This window comes from Accipiter gentilis, chromosome Z, assembly GCF_929443795.1.
Source record: "Accipiter gentilis chromosome Z, bAccGen1.1, whole genome shotgun sequence".
NCBI lineage: Eukaryota > Metazoa > Chordata > Aves > Accipitriformes > Accipitridae > Astur > Astur gentilis.
In genome coordinates, this window is record NC_064919.1 from 29,997,823 (window position 1) to 30,015,207 (window position 17,385).

Below are 17,385 nucleotides of genomic sequence, written 5' to 3' on the forward strand. Positions count from 1 at the left end.
ATTATAAACAGGTGTCTAATTTGAGATAAGTGAGCTTGAGCTTGAGAAATACGACTGATATTCTAAATAATTGTTCATAGACAATAGAAAACTCCTTTGTTACTGAGTGCATTTGGATTGCTCATTACTTTCTGAAGTTATACTTGAAAAATCTGAATATGCAATTTGTTAAGAATTTATGCTGCTTATACCGTATACTTTTCTAAAATACAGTATTTGATATTAAGTATATTTCTGATGAAGCAGTAATGACATGCAAGGTAGGTAGCCCTTGTATTTGGTATGCCTGTGATATTTTTTTCAGGTTTTAGGTTAAATTACATTTATATGCTGGTTTCAAACTACACACACTTTTAAGATTTAGGCACTGATGCTGTTGGCAGATCAGAAAGGAGATGTCAAAAGGCAGAGAGTAATTTTAGAACCACAAGGCCTATTTCATATGTGCACACTTTACATATGGCATACAGCTTTTTCAACAAGATAGTGTTGGTACATAGGTGCTTCTCAAAACTGGACACAGAATAGGCCTTGCAAGGTCAAGCTCTGTCATATGTTTGTAAGTAACAGATACCATCATGCACATGTACATGTGACTGCTGAAAAAACCCTGCTTGCAAGAATCCTTCATTATGTGCAGTCTGCCCTTAAAAGATGTATTTTCAAAAGCAGCAGTAATTTAGTGAATTTGGTTGATTTTAAGTCCTTGGTTTGATTATTTTTTTTTATTTTTAGATTTTATCCAATACCAAATTTCTGACAATTGCAGGTTATAGGGTCATGCATTAAGGTTTTCAGAAACAATTTTCAAAGCCAGGATTGAAATTAGTGGAATTTTTTTCTTGTGCCCTAACTACCATTTTCTAAAACATACTACTCTTAGCAGCCTAATACATGCAGATGGTTTGTGGAATGGATGTATAAAGTTACTGAAGAATGTAAATCCGTTTCCTAATAAAGCTTACATCTACCCACATGTCATCAGAAACTTGGACAGCTTTACCTCCTAAGAATATATACACTTTACAGTCTTCCAAATATTTCTTTCTTAAGAAGATAGGACCACTTCTTTAGATGATAATTACAGAATGAAAATGATGTTTTGAGAAGTTGGTATTATCAGCCAGGACTAGGTGATTGGTTGGTGTTAATATTGCCCTGCTAACTTCAGTTATTTGTAGATGATGTTGGAGATCTGGCCTTTAGAAGATGCTAAGGGATAAGTTTAAGTAAAACCTTTACTATACCAGAAAAGAACTGCAGAACTAATAGAATACTATTTATATTAAGAATATAATAATATACAAATCTTTTGAAGGACCTAGTTCCAACATTGCTTCCTAGCATCCTTCACCTCAACAGAGCAGTTGGTTAAATTGTGAAAATATTTTGTCTCAGGATACTTATTTGGGGTGTAGCAGCTACAGGCTAATTCACTTGGGATGTAGTGGAGGTGATTTGTTTCAGTTGGATCATACTGGTCACTGAAATCACAATTTCTGAATTGCATTTTGTCACCTGCATCCAGTGCTGCCCATGAAGAATACTGCCTGTGTGTGATTACATATAAACACACATATATGTATTTATGTTACAGAGATAAACTGCTGAATAAAGGCCTGATGAGACCTTTTTCTCAAGCCTAGAAAAAAGCATAAAGCTACTGCAAAATTAAACAAGGTTTGGAAATGAGATATCAAGGAAAAATGGAAAGATTAATACTTTTTTCCAAAAATTTCATTTCAAAATTAAAAGAAAATACTAAATTTCACAACCAAAAACCAAAATAGCAAAAACTCATTTAACATGGGGTAAAGTTCATTTGTAAATCGTATTTAAATACCATATTGTAAAAAAAAAAAAGCAATGTATACTGACCTGTATAAATTCTACTTTAACTGGCTTGAAGAGTGTGAGCTGTTGGTAACATGATGACAAATGAACACTAATGAAAGGTAATAGGTGTTAGCATACTCTTATTCGTAAGTGCTACTGTAGCTGTCGATGCATTTTAAAGCATGATGACATGGTTCTCAAATGTACAAAGAACTTCTTTTTTCCTGCAGCATTATGTACATTTAATGTTTTTTTAAAAATTTGTCTAATGAATTGCCAAGTTGGGTAAAATGCTACGTGTTATCACACCTATTATCACTGGTATTTTTTTCTCATGTTAAATTGAAATGGGCTTTCATGTTCATTTGCAGCTTTCCCTTCATGCACACATTTTTCTGAGTTATTGTTTCATATTTATTTTCATTTTTCCCATTAATTTCTTCCTCTTCAGGTGCAATCTAGCTCCTGTGGTGGAGTTTGCTGCCGATGTGGGAACTAAATCTGATTTTATTACCATGAACCCATCAGTTGTACAAAGAGCATTTGGAGGCTTTCGGAATGAGAGTGACAGAGAAAAATTTGTGCATAGACTATCCATGCTGAATGACAGTGTCCTTTGGATCCCTGCTTTCATGGTCAAAGGTGGAGAGAAGCATGTGGAGTGGGTTAATGCATTAATCCTTAAGAATAAATTGAAAGTGCGAACCGCCTATCCATCACTGAGACTTATTCATGCTGTCAGAGGGTAAGTGTCTGGAAAAGACTGGTCTGTCCTTGGCGCAATGAAGCTAATAACTAGAATTCCTAACAGGCAGAAAAAAGGTCAAGTAAAATTTTGAAAGGAGTTTGATATTTCCACTATTGTTGTAATGGGTTGCATTTATGATAAAATAAGTTTGTTTGGTAATAAATGTCATCTACTCATTTAGCCTGCTCTAATGCAAACAACTGAAATGCATTAGCACAATAACTTTTCAGTTTCACTTTTACATACACAATTTTTTAATGATCATTATAGTGATAAGTTAATGACAAAATAGTCTGAATTCAAAGAGTATCTGTGAGTCATCAAATGAGAGGACAATGAAAGTGCTACATGCCTTCTTTTGGGCAAGACTATGGAGATAAAAAGTATAATTTAAATAGCGTAGGGGTAAGGTAACAACCATGTAAATGATGAAGACTGGCAGATCTGAAAATAATAAGCTCCTTCCTAAAACATCTAGGATTTGTTGCAATCTTTCTCCTTTTGAATTTGGCAAGATGCTTGGGCAATTCAAAATCTTTTTCAGTGATTCTGATCAATATTAATGTTAGCAGTTGGTTAAAAAAAAAAAAAAAAATCATCCATGCTTTGTGCAGAGACTTTTTGTTTTAGCCCCATAATTAAACAAGACTGTCAGATGAAGGCTCCAATGTTGTTGTCACTACAAGTAAGAGTACATAGGGCTATGCATGAAAAACATTCAGAAGATGATGGTAGTGCAATATCTGTTTGTGCAGTGAATTATGACAGTATGATAATATTCAGTTTGAGTTCCTTGAACTATGCTGTCTGTGGGGTTTTGGGAGTTGCCTTAAAGTATTGGTATTGGCTTGTACCCCAGTTACTGATCATGCATCTTCCTAAAAAGTTGCTACTGTTACAGCAGCAGATATAAGATCTGAGGGAATGTTTGAGCTGTTGCCACAATCTAGTAGAGGAGTATGAGAATAAAGCTTAGAAATATGAGAAATATGTTGTTCTTCAGGATATTAGGACTTCTGAATATGCTTTTCTCCTTCTGCCATGTTGCAAATAGATTAACTGCTGTATTCTTCATGTGGTACACTTCTGGCACTGGAAAAAATAATCTGTTTCCTTTGGAATTTGGAAATCCTTTAATTTTTTTACTGAGTTGCTCTGTTTCCATAGCTGTTTAGATAGTTGTTCTGTTATACAGTTACACTTTAGCTATTTATAGGCCTTGATTGTGTGGAATTTTCATGTATTCAAAATGCCTATAACACATGGATAGGTGTGGTGGGTTTTGTGTGTGTGTATAAGTCTGAATAAGATTACTTCTGGTTTACAAATAGCTGTTCTCATTTTCATCTGTTAAATCTGGGCAAAATTATCAAATGTGAATGGTAATTCAGAATATGCAGTCTTTCAGTTGGCCAACTTTAACGTCCTTTAGGGGGCTTTGTCTTAAAAAAAGAATTAGCACTGATGTCTCTCTGAAAGAAAGGCGACAAAAGCTCTACCGTCAGAATTGGTGTTGAAAATTTAGACTATACTGTATTTCAGATTATATAATCAGATTATACCTAGCAGTGTCATCTGATATGACTGTACAAATTTGTCAGGTTGTTGAATCTGTGCTCTAAACCTTAGGTCCTCCACTTCTTGTGGGAAGTAACTGAATATCAAATTGTATTCTTTACTGTCCTTTTTTGTAATTTGAATAGGAACAAAACAAGAAGTCAAATTTATCTTTGGTCTAACTCTTGACTTCATGAAGTGAGGTGCATGAGGTGAATATGTCTTCGTGAGTCAGGTTTGGAAGTAATACAGTTAGCACTAATACATTTGGAACAAATATTCTTTAGATTTCTTAGACGGCAGTCTTAAAGCACCAGCCCATAATAATGAGGTTTTTATTAAAGTTAAATTTAGGGAAAGAGTACTGTCTCGTTACAGCTTGAATTACATCTCTCTAAGATCTGTTAGGTTTGTATGTCAAATGGAATACCATGGTAGTATGAGAAATTAAGCAAAAAACTGTTCTTAAATAAAAATGTGCCTGAGCTAAAAATAGGTATTTCCTAAAAATAAGTAAAGTAACTTGAAAAATAAAGTAAAATTTAAAGCTGCATGACCTGATTATCAAATCAGTCCATTTTGAGCAGTAAGACTTGGGAAGGTTTAAGCAAGTCACAACTGGTAACTGCAGTTTGAAACTAATGGACAGCTAAGTCTGCAGCCATTTAAAACAGTGTTTGCAACTTACATACTTAGCTTTAAGGACAATCTTCATAATACATCTGTTGTGTTTATGTTTATTTCAAATTCAGTGTAAACTGATGATTTATGAGCCTCTGAAGAGACACCACCAAAAAGGAGCTCTTACAAAACACTCCTTGTTTTATGAATCTGAACTAATTTTTTGTGTTTGTTTTGATAGATTTGATATATTTGTTTGTATGTTTGATGCTTTTGCAAGCTCTCTGCTTGCAAGTTTGTGACCATGTTAACAGTGATGACCTAGTGGAAGCCTGTGGTGTTGCAAAACAGAAAGGGTAAAATAAATAGCATGTGAAGATTCCTGATAGTTGAATAAGAAGCAAAACCAGGAAATCTACCCACAAAACCTGCATTTTAAAATATACAGTAAGACCTGTGCAGAGCACCTAATCTCCTTCACAGGGTGCCTAAGCATATATGTAAGACTGTGAGAATGCAAGGCTTATGCTACATCTTTCAACCTCTTAAGCCATAAGGGGTAGGTGGAGTTTGATTTACTGATGAAAGCATGATAAGGAAAGCTGAACTGGAAGAAGTGTTTTTTTTGTAGACTGTCTTACTTTACACAAGGAAACTACCTGCATGTGCAATCGTTGTTTTGTAGATTGTAAGCATTCTCAGATGGTTGTGCTTAAAAGTAGCTCAATGATTTTCATTAAAGGCTACAAAAGTTTAGAGCAGGCACATGGGAATGTAGCATTTGCAATCATTGTCCTGTGTTAATATTTGTAACATCCCCTAACCCCTCTTAACCTCCTTGCAAGTAAGTATTAACTTCTTTTGTTTCTGGTTTCTTTCCTTGATAATTCCAAAGCACTCTGGCTTCACTCTTTGAGTATGCATATTTTGCATTAAATAATAATTTATATGAAGGTAGGTAGAGCTGTTTTAAATTAGACTTTAATGATAAGAGAATCAGTCAGGAAAGTCAGTATGGGTCTTATGTTACTTTTTATATTTTTGAAACCCTCCCAAATTTGTAAAGACAATGAGATTTTTGTTAGACCATGCCAAAGACATACCAGGAGAGTCTACTGAAGAACTGTCCTCAACTTGAAAGCATATTCTTATGGAGACGAATAAAAGGTGCAGTTTTATGTTTAACAAGCTAAAAGATTCCATTAAGCTGTTTCAGAAGACTTATGCACCCATGCTCATCTTCCTATACCACAGATAAGTCTGTAGATGTAGCATACCACACGGCTATACCATACACATATTGCTCAGCTGGTTGAAATGAGGCTTTTATTTGAAACTTCAATGTATTGTATTACAACTACATGTCTTCATAATCTAAAAATACAAAACACTGCTACAGGCCTGAAAACTGCCTGAAAAGAGAAGATGTATGTTCCAAAAAGCTATAATTATAAGGTCGTCTTTTTTTTTTTTTTGGAAGAACAAACAAATTACCAGTGTAAATTTCAAATCATATCAAGAGTTCTTTGATTTAATGCACCTACTATTTTATTAAAAATATGGAAATTTAGTATATTGTGAGCTAAACCTTCAAGAAACTAATCATCAGTAAGGTTAAGTTCATAATTCCAACCTGACATATTAAGCACTAATAGAGATGTTTAATGCTGAAGGGTGCAGGCTGGCAGCCACAAGACTTGGAAAGTATTGTCTCTGTTTCTCTTCGTGTGTATCACACTGCCAAATTGGTCAGGCAAATTCATTGTTTTCCTTCATCAGTCTCTAAAGCATAAGGCATAGGCAGTTTGTAAAGACAGAACATTAACTTTCTTAGACTTCAGTTCCAATTTAGTGAGGCCAAATTCTGTATTCCTATGTACTGTTTTACATAATAACAGAGCAGTTTTGCTGCAATAACATGGCACTGAAATTCTGTCTCCTATTTTTCCTTCTCTTTTAATGAAAGAAACTTTCTGAGCAGCACATAGTATTTGGTAGTCGCTCTTGATCAGATAATAGAATAATGACTGCTTTCTGAAATAATTTTGAAAAACTATTTTTTCCTGTCCACTTGTGCACTTTTTGGGTCATAAAAAAGGTAATGTGGTGTTGGAAAAAGAAATCACTTTTTTACAGATTTCATGCCTTATTAAACTTCTGTGAGTGATGGCCACTCCTGTAAAATCTCAGAGGGATTCAAAGTTTTAAAAACAGATTCTGTAAATACTAACTCCAACATAACTACTTTTTTGTAATCAGTAGCATATCTTAAATGGACATAGGATTCATATTTTTTACTTCAGTAGATTTAGATCAAGTGGTTTCATGTGATAATTTATTTTCTCTAATTTGCTTTTGTATTTCTTGATCACCAAGTTTGTGTTTCAAGTTAGAATATTGGATTGGGAAAGAGATTTGGGGGCAGTTGCATGATTTTTTCACAAAGTGTTTCTAAAAGCTGTTTCATGGAACTTTTTATGTAATTGTGCACGTATTATTGACAACATAATTGAGGTAGTCAATACGTAACAGAGTTCAAGATGGAACTAGAATCTATAAATGAAGAGCTTAGCTGATTAAAAGGATTTATTTGCTCTCTAGTGCTACTGCCAGGAAGGTTAATTATAATGAGCAAACCACACAACTTTTTTTTTGTTTTGTTTTGTTTTTTGTTAAATTGAAATTAACAGCAAATTTCAGAAACTTTGATTTATTAATAGGCCTGAGATTTGATGTTGAACTCTTTAATTAGGATTATTTTTAATAATGTTTTCAAAGTCAGATGATACTCTGAGATGTGGATAGCGTCTGTATAGAGTCTGGTCTCAGTACCAGAGCTCTAATGGAAGGTGCATTAAACAGGCAAACAGGAACTGACCCTGCTGGGACTAGAGTCCAGATCTTGTTGTTTACTGCCAATGGTGGCAGACAACCAAACCGGAAAGTAGAATCAGCAGATGCTTTCTGCTATGGATCCTGCCTTGCAGTTCCCTGGAGGGAGTAGAGAGGGCTCCTGATACTTAAGCATCGTGTTGGTACATGAGGTTGAGGCCAGAGTTAACTCCCACAGCCTTGCCACCGCTCTTCTGCTTCTGCTGGCAATTATCTGAAGGCATTTGCTCAAGAGGCAGAACACTGCTACCCCACACCCCAGCAAGAAATACAGTCTTTTACAATGCAGTAGTTTTCTGAGAAGTTTCTTCTCATGTTTCCTCTCCCAACTCCACAAAACAAAGTTCTCACACTCATCTTCATGTGTAAGAATGTTTTCTTGGCTTTTCTTCCAGTTGGAGCCATCCCATGAACTCTTAGTCATTCAGCTGCAGTATTGCTGATATTGCTTCACATAAGATTCCTTCCCCTCTTCTGGGTATAGAACAATTGCATGGACATCCATCCTGTGGGATTTGCCTGTGCTCAGCTTATTTCCTCCTTGATACTGCCTGCAAAAGAGTGGTATTAGAGTTGATCCTGCATTAAACATGGCAGAATTCCCACTGAAATCTCTGTGGGACAAGTATGCTGCGCCTGTTTATGGTCACTTTTCAGTGCAAAGTCTTTTCTCCATTATCAGTGAAAGCAAACAGCTGTTGTTTGAATGTAGTGACCTTTTACACAACTTCATGGCTTCAGAGTCCTTTGCTGTGGGAATTACAGGAAAAATACTTGGAGAAACTCAAATATGCAGAAATCAAATAGTTCTCCAGCAGAATTGCTGGGAGCACTCCATATTGTAAACACTTCTGTTTCTTTTCTTACTGTTAACAGACTTCACTTTTTTCTTTAATGCTAACATATATTTCTTAAGAGAAGACATTTTGGAGTACACAGATAAATAAATAATCACAGCAGAAAACAAAAGATTTAAAAAAAAAAGGCCATTAGGCTAAAAAACCAATGCTATACTTAATATAAAATGACCGTGTCTTTTGCATCATGTCATTCAAATATTCAAAATATTAGGAAAAAGATTCACACATTTCCCTACTTTTCAGTGGAGTACAATCCCATTTTTCATATATGTGGATGTTAAAATAGGAGTTCTATATTATGGTACCCTTGTGCCCTTGGTGTAACTTATCAGTAGAGTTGGTAAGTTATACAAACAGATGGGATGCCAGTTAGTTTGGATTTTCAGAACTTAATCTGTTGTGTGAAGTCATTCTTTAGATCCAGGCATCCTGTACTAACAGGAGAGCAGGAGGTGATGCTCCCATTCCTGAAGTGGAGAGACTCCAGGGTTGATCTTTCAGCCTAGCAGTTAATTACCAGGGCTTCACAGCCCATGCACCTCATAAGGGTGCCTCCTCATCTGGTTCAGAGTTTCTCAGGACACACTTTTATTTCCTTTGCAGAAAATCTCCTATTTATTGTGTTTTGGGAAGATATAGCAAGGTCTGTCAAGAGATATGTCACTTTGTGAGAGAAATGAGAGCTTTTTCAATGGGGGCAAACACACTTGAAGTAGAGAAGGACACCAGGAAGAAACTGAATGTGTACTAAACTTGTCTGCTTTTTGTATTTTTCATTGCCTGGTCCATTCCACGAAGTAGGCTATGAAAAGCCTGGTCATGATTGTGGGGTGACAACCATTATTCTTATTTTTATTTACCTTTGATAATAAAATTCTGTGAGTTTTTGGTTTGCGGGGTTGTTGGGTTTTTTTTGTCCCTTTTGCTTTGACAGCTGCTTTGTTCCTGATTATCAGCAATGTATATACTTAAGACTTGTAAAACTTACTCTTCTAAGGTTGAATTTCAGGTTTCAACTAGAGGAGAGCAACAGTATCAGTTATAAGAAAAATAGTAATGAAATTACCCATTTTCAAGTTTTGCTGCTTCTTTTGTCTATCGTGAGCAACAGCACCGTACATAATGCTAATGACTGTTGGCAGCTAAGCAGGGAATAAATAACACATAATTTATTCATACAGTGTATTTTCAGATTGATATTTATTTTGAAAAATATTTTGCTACTGTATTATTATTATTATAATTTTTCACTTTTTTATCTTATCTTTGGTTTCATAAGATCTGTTAATTTCTATGTTTCTGAAAACTATAAAAACATGCAAAATTAATTGTCGTTTGACCATATCGTACTACTGTAACAGAAATTGTAACTGTGCAGCTGAGAAGCAAACCAGAAACAGCTTTTATAGTCTGTCTTTGAGGATCAAACTACAGAGAGAACTGGAGTCCATAGAGAGTCATGTTGGATAGATATTATTAATAGGATGGAGAGCAGCTTCTGTCTTATTTTTTGACACAAGGTGAGCTATCTGTTGATTCTGTATGATACATGTGCGCATGAGGAAGTTGTCAGGCTTCCTTCCTTTTAAAGTGCTGTTTCTAAGGTAAAACTTATAATAATGACAATTCTGCTATTTTTTTTTATTGTAATGCCTTCCAAGAATTTTCAAAGATGTTTGCATTTAGCTTTGATCTTACTGAACTTTTGTGATGAGGAGCAATTGTATTGAGCATCCAGTCAGTAACAGACTTCTTCAAGTGGTTAGTTAATTACTGAGGAAATGTGGAAATAAACAAAGTTATAGCTTTATACACTATCTGGTATGGCATTTCCCTTTGGTCAGTTCAGGTCAGCTGTCCTGGCTGTGTCCCTTCCCAGCTTTTTGCCCAGTACTATCTGGCTAAAAATGCCTTTGGATCTGAACTTTTCTGTAAAAGTGGAGAGTTGTTATGATACCTTGTTATTATTTGACAAATTCTACTAGTTCTAAATATATTTATTAACCTTTTTCTAAGTTGATCCCTTCATCTGGAAGAAAAATAATAAAAATAGTTATAAAGAGAAAATTTTAAAGGCTAAGCTTTTTTTCTCTTTTCATCTTTGTTACATTTTGCGGGGGGTGGTGGGGGGTGCGTGGAACGGGACACGGACACACAAAACAGAAAGTCCAAACCAAACTGAAAGAGAGAAGATAGAAATGGATACACATGTCTGTAGTTCTTTTGTAATTCTTGTGTTACACTTATAGCTGCCACATTGGCATTAGCAGAGCTAGATCAAGAACAGAGTATGGCATTTCCTTCTGCATGGATGACCATGACGGATGGAAGATGATGCTGTCAGTTACCTTATACTCCAATTCAAGTAATTGAGTTGTTTGTGAAAATGAATAAACAGTCCTTCAGTGAAATAGTTCACTGGGACAATCCCAAAACTGGTGTCAGTATAGGAGGAAGCAGTTTGGCTTAGTATCTTCTGTACCCTCGCTTTCTAGTATGTGTGAGTTTCTTCAAGAGTGCTTTAATGGGTTTGTTTGAAGTCCTTGGGTTCTTGTTTGTGTATGGAGAAAGACATAAGTGCTTCAAGTCAGAAGCACTGAGTAGCATTTGGGCATTTTATGTCTGAAGTTACCAAATGCCAAGGCTAATGGCTACCTTCCTCCCAAACACAGCTTGTGGGGAAGCAGTCTGTCTCTTTTACAAAAGGAGTCCAGGGTTTTATAGTATTTCTTGTTGTGTAGGAGAAAACCTCCTGTTCATCCCTCTTTCTGAGGTGTACTGGGTCTGGCTGGGATGGAGGTAACTTTCTTCATGGCAGCCCTATGCCAAAATACAGGTGCTATGTTTTGGATTTGGGGGTAAAACGGTGTTGGTAACACCATTCTGGCTGTTGTTGAACAGTGCTTGCACAGCCTCAAAGCCTTCTCCATGTCTCACTCTCCTGCCACCAGTGAGAAGGCTGGTACTGGGCAAAAAGCTAGGAAGGGACACAGCCAGGACAGCTGACCTGAACTAACCAAAGGGAAATGCCATACTATATAGCGTCATGCTCAGCAAGCAATAAAACTGTGGTAGCAGAAGTGCGGGGCGCAGGGGGAGGGGGGTGTCTTCCAATGTGCCTGTTGCTGAGATGAGGTGGGGCTCAGTCTGCTTGTGGGTGATGGTGAGGGATTGCGATTTCCACCCTATCTTTCATTCACCTAGTAAGTTGTCTTTACCTTGATCCATGAGTTTCCTTGGTTTTGCTCTTCCTATTCTCTCCCCCATGCCACTGAGGAGGGAGCAGAAAGGGAGAGAGCAGCTGTGTGGTGCTTGGCTGCTGACCAGGGTTAATCCACCACGTGAAGGAAGGAATTTGTGTGAGTATTTGCTACATCAGCCAACTACAGGGTTTTCAGAGACTAAGGGAAGCCTACTAGCCTGTTTCAGTTTGCATCAATGAATTAAGAGACTGAGGTAGAAAGTGAGAAAAAGAGTGAGCATTGCTGTATTCTAAACACTTGGGAGATAAAGGAGCCAGGTGGTTAGGTCAGCGTTGTCATTCCCGGTGACGTTTTAAGCATAGAACGTGTTTTGAAAGAAATTAACTAATTAATCAGGCAACGGGTCTGAATTCTGCTTCTTTGGTATTAGAAGGCACACCATGGTTGAGTTAGATGCTGTGTGCCTGCATTTTGGGTGGGATGAGATTTAAATCTCTCACCAGTCCTTATTTCCCTCCCAGGCTAGACTGAAGTCTGCTCCTCTGTGCATTCTGTCTTATGCATGTCTTTCAGCAGACGTTGTTCCTGTGAATCCTGTTCTTAGGTGTCCTGCTGTCCTTACGCTTATATGTAGACATAAGGACATGTCTACAGATGTATGGGAGGTTAATGTTGTGTGTGGATCCATATGATGAGTTTAAGGCGATAAGGTTGCTGTACTAAAGTCCTTTTTTGAAATTTGTCCTTTAGTCTTCAACAAGTGAATTAATGGGCCACAGGAGGAATTAAGAAAATAACCACTACTTCTAAAATGTAAAAAAAACCACATCACTTTTATTCCTATGGGTTTTTTTTAAACAATATTTCTGTATTGAAATAATAGTTGATATACCTCACGAGCACTGTGGAGATAGCTTATTTACATTTTCCTGCTCTGTATTTAATGGAAACCAGAGTCATCATTTTCATTCTTTGAAGCATATATCTAGTGAAGTAGTTAAGGAAAATTGACTTGGAGAAAGTTATTGCTAGAACGTGCTTTTTCATTTTAAACTTAGTTGTACTTTATTGGCTAGCAGTGGGATACAAGGGAATTTCCAACCAGAATGAGTAATCATTTTCTTCTACATCTTGCAAGCACAGAAGATCTGTAAAAGGATCTGAGATAAGACCCTACTGAGAAGTGCAACTGCTGGTTTCAGAACATTTTGGAGGCTTGTGAGGGTTTTTTTATTTTTATATTTTCCATTTCAGTATAAATGTGGGCACACTCACCAGAAGTGTTGGCAGAGAGGAAGTAGTGGGTGTATCAGTCATACTGAAACCAACAGGTGGCACAGCTTATGCTTATATCAAAATCTTCAGCTTCAGATGAAAGATTTCATACAGAAGGACTAAGAGGGCAGTATCGTCCTGTTTGTTCCAGACTGCTCCTACAATATAAAATCTATCTGTGGGCTTTGCGAATTGTTTGAAAGATTCATGTTTGGCATGAACTTTGAAGATGAGGCCTTTCTCACCTTTAGTCAGTAAGGAACAGTATAGAAGAAGATGCAAGAGAGAGAAGATGGACTACAGAACATAGGTCTCAGTGACAAGAAGCTTTCAGAAAATAATCTGTGTTTCTTTTTTATCTTCTGTTGCAGAGCTAGAGTCATTTTAAAATAACTGAGATAAACCCTGAGGGCTGATAAAGACAGGATCGAGGAGGGAACCCCTCCCTCAATGCTGCAGTGTGTTCTCCTTTCTAAACAGTGAGGTACACAACACCTGCACCAGCTGGGAAGCTGCATGGGCTGCATGAAACCTCACAAGTGTACTGTGAGCCATGCTGTGGAGACTGTGTGCTGAGGAGATGGTGTAGCTTGTCTGGCTGTAGGGGATTGCTGTAAGCTGGCACTGGAAACAAAACACAGGGCTTGACCTGTAGACCACTGATGGCAATTGGGATTTCTGCTGTCTCCAAGGGGTTTGTTGTGAGTTTTCATAGAGAAATTGATTTGCTGTAGTTCATGGGTTTCTCTGAGTCCCCAGGGAAGTTTCACAGCTGATCCATAGAGATGACAGTGGCTGGCTGTGGAGTGAATTATAGAAGGTGAACTGAATGAATTCTGAGGAGCGAGAAGGACAGTTTTGAGAGGATATGGGCAGAGGAAGATTAGGCTCATGCATTTGAGTATCTCAGCTCTCTGATGTTGTTAGTAGTGAACATCTGTCCTTTTCCTACTGAATCCCTTTAGAAAACAGTAGGATCCTCACTGACATGGGTAATGCAGAAAGGCTGTTGTAGAGCGCAAAATTTGCCTGAGATCTCCTGCTTTTAATTTATGAGATTGCTAAGCCATTGTTACTATTTTGGTACAATGATAATCCTCTGAAACAGAGGTGAAAGAGGAACAGGAAATCTGTCTTTCTGGTTTTGTTTTCAATTTCTATAAACTTGTTTGTAATATGCAAAGCAAGTTCTGGGCACAAAATATCTGGGAAATGTGCCAATGTGTAAACACACTTCATTTCTATAACATCGGTGACTTGAAGTTGAGTAGCTTAAATTTAGACTGAACAAATTACTGTCAATGACATGGCTGATGGTAACTTAGTAAAGCCACTGGCAATATACCATGACTTCTAGCATAATAGTAAATAAGTAACAGTAAGACTGTTCATTTTTTTGCTTAAAGGTTTTAATCAAGAAAGTGACAAGTATTTCATTTCCTTTTAAAAGAATTTTTTTAAATGCACTTATACAACCTTTTTTCCTTTGCTTTTTTCTTGTTTCTTTCTTCTTCCTTTTTTTCCCCCATTGTATTCTTACAGTTTAGTGAACTGGCAGGCTGATATGTTTTGGGATTGTCATAATTCCTTTTTTTCTTTATTTGATTTATAACAGCAGTAATAATAGTAGACACCTACCTGCTGGATGCCTCCATTGATACATTTTAAAGTACATGAAACCCAGGGAAAGAAAATAAAACCAAGTTATACAATAGAGAGGACACATCCCTAAATTTTTTTGGCAAATACTAGCCAATCATGACAAAAGTCTTTTGTCATATTTCTCTGTACTCCTTTCTGAAATACATAGTAGAAAAAAGAAAGTGATGGAGAAGGCTGTCGTATCAGCAAATCTTGGACAAAAGCAAGCTAAAGACAGGAAATCTTTCTGTAGGAAAAACATCCATTAATCTCCTTACTTGAAAACCACAGGAAATCTGTTGGGAAGTTATTGCTTGTAAAATTAGTAGTGGGATCTGTAGCCTTTCACACAGGTATCATCTGACCAAGTGTAGCAGTGAGTGAAAAGAGTTTTTTCTTGGTCTATTCCATGTCCATGTGAAACCAGTTGGTGGGCTTGGCAGAACTCCAATCACATCTCACTGCTGCTAATTGGCATTTTGGTTGGCATTGTTTGCAGTGAAGCTAGAGCTTAATAGGATGTGAAAAGTGAGCAATAGTTGTTCTTTAAAGGTGCTGGTCCTTTGGTGTAGCAGCATGTGGACTCCTATGTATTATTTAAGTATGTTTTTCATATTTAATGGACTTTTTAAGGCAATCTCTTACTTTTGAGCTCTACATTAAGTTGTGATGCAGCAAATTCTTTCTGTTCAATCACATTCTTCAACACATGCTTGCACATGCTTCAGTGACTACTTTTTAACTGTTTAAAGGTTTTGTGTAATCTTGATACTAAGGAGTAACTTCTGCCTCCTTATTTTACTGAAGTAGTTTACTTTTATTTGTATGAAGCCTGGATCTTTTGTTGGTTAATTCAATGACAGTCATGAGATTTATTATGGTAAAACCAATAGCTTTTATATCTGATTAGCTGCTCTGGTTCATTACATTGATCACATTTAAGGGCCTGTAATAGATATTTTATATAATAATCTCTAAAAGGGAGACTTCAGATTGTATTGATTAAACCAAAAAAGGTCAGATACTCTTCTACATAATGGAAGTTAGTCTAACAAGTAATGTAGCACTGAACATGTTGGTTTACTGTATCTGTCCAGAGCTAATGTTAGACATTATTGACTTAAGCCTTCCAGGGTAGTTGGGCACAAGCTGAAAGCAGTTTTAACCTGTTCGTCAGTCCAATGAGCAAAGAGCATCCTGAACATATTTTCAAGTTCACAGATTACATTTTTCAACATCAGTTTCAGTATCAATGCCATTAACGAGATGCTTCATGGTACAGGGCATAGTCCTTATCCTGGGATCACCTTTATAAATTTCCCCCTATTGCAGGGACACAGAGTATAATATTCCATAGCAGAGAGCAGAATGTCCCATAGTCTTTTTTAGGGTAGATTTAACAGTTGATATGAGGTGTTAGAAAATGGTCTCTCAAAAATACAGACCTGTGGAATAGATGTTCTGGGGAACAAATATATTATTCCAGGGTTTTCTGAAGTGACAAAGACAGAATTTAAAAATTTGAGTAGGTCTTTCCATTATTGTGTTCCTAATTCCTTCATATACATAGTGGACACACTACATTTTATTCTTATTCCTCATATATTTGTTTGTGTTTTTTTTTTTATTTTTTGAACATGACAGCATTTGCATTGTTTTGAAAAGAGAGTAGATAGGATTTTTTCTGTTACAGAAATGTGTTTACTGGACATTAGTGTAAGAACAGATATTCACATCAGTAGGAAAGCCTAGATCTAATGGTGAAAGCTAGAATTAGTGCAAGTTATTAACTTTAATTACACCACTCTATTAACAATCTGTTGCCATTTCCATAGGAAAAACGCTAAATCAGTTTTAAGTTGTAGTAATGCTTTCATAAAAAATAAAGAATTCTGTAGGGTTTTGAAATGCATATTTTCTAAATTTAAACCAAAGTTACCTGTGTGTTTCAAAGCACTTAGCCATGTCTACCAGTCAGTCTGCTGCACATTACTATTACTATAACTTTGCAGTAAGACTACATTGTTCTTTTTCCCTTACTAGCCTTTAGCTGAATTGTTACCTTTGTTCAAACAAAAGGTTTTTCCCCTGTTCTTAATTTGACACAGCTTTCCCAGAGAGGCATTGGCTGACATCTTTGAAGAGTCTTGTCCAATCAGTCTGTCCTGGTTTCAGCTGGGATAGAGTTAACTGTCTTCGTAGTAGCTGGTACAGTGCTATGTTTTGAGTTCAGTATGCGAAGAATGTTGATAATACTGATGTTTGCAGTTGTTGCTCAGTAGTGTTTAGACTAAAGTCAAGGATTTTTCAGCTTCTCATGCCCAGCCAGGGCACAAGAAGTTGGAACAGGACACAGCCAGGGCAGCTGACCCAAACTGGCCAACGGTGTATTCCATACCATGTGGTGTCCCATCTAGTATAGGAACTGGGAGGTGGGGGCGGGGGAATCGCCGCTCGGGGACTAGCTGGGTGTCGGTTGGCAGGTGGTGAGCAATTGCCCTGCGCATCATTTGTACATTCCAATCCTTTTATTATTGCTGTTGTCATTTTATTAGTGTTATCATTATCATTATTAGTTTTTTCTTTTCTGTTCTGTTAAACTGTTCTTATCTCAACCCACGAGTTTTACTTCTTTTTTCTCCAATTTTCTTCCCCATCCCACTGGGTGGGTGGGGGGGGGAGTGAGTGAGCGGCTGCGTGGTGCTTAGTTGCTGGCTGGGGTTAAACCACGACACAGTCCCACTCTTTTATT

At 36.9% G+C, this 17,385-nt stretch overlaps 1 protein-coding gene across 1 annotated transcript in view; it reads left to right on the plus strand.

Moving 5' to 3' along the window:
* Positions 1-17,385, plus strand: part of ST8SIA4 (ST8 alpha-N-acetyl-neuraminide alpha-2,8-sialyltransferase 4) — a 60,728-nt gene that overhangs the window by 26,631 nt on the left and 16,712 nt on the right. The window contains exon 4 of the mRNA XM_049796373.1: positions 2,288-2,581. Coding sequence (XP_049652330.1) covers positions 2,288-2,581 — 294 coding nt within the window. The remainder of the gene's footprint in view (positions 1-2,287; positions 2,582-17,385) is intronic.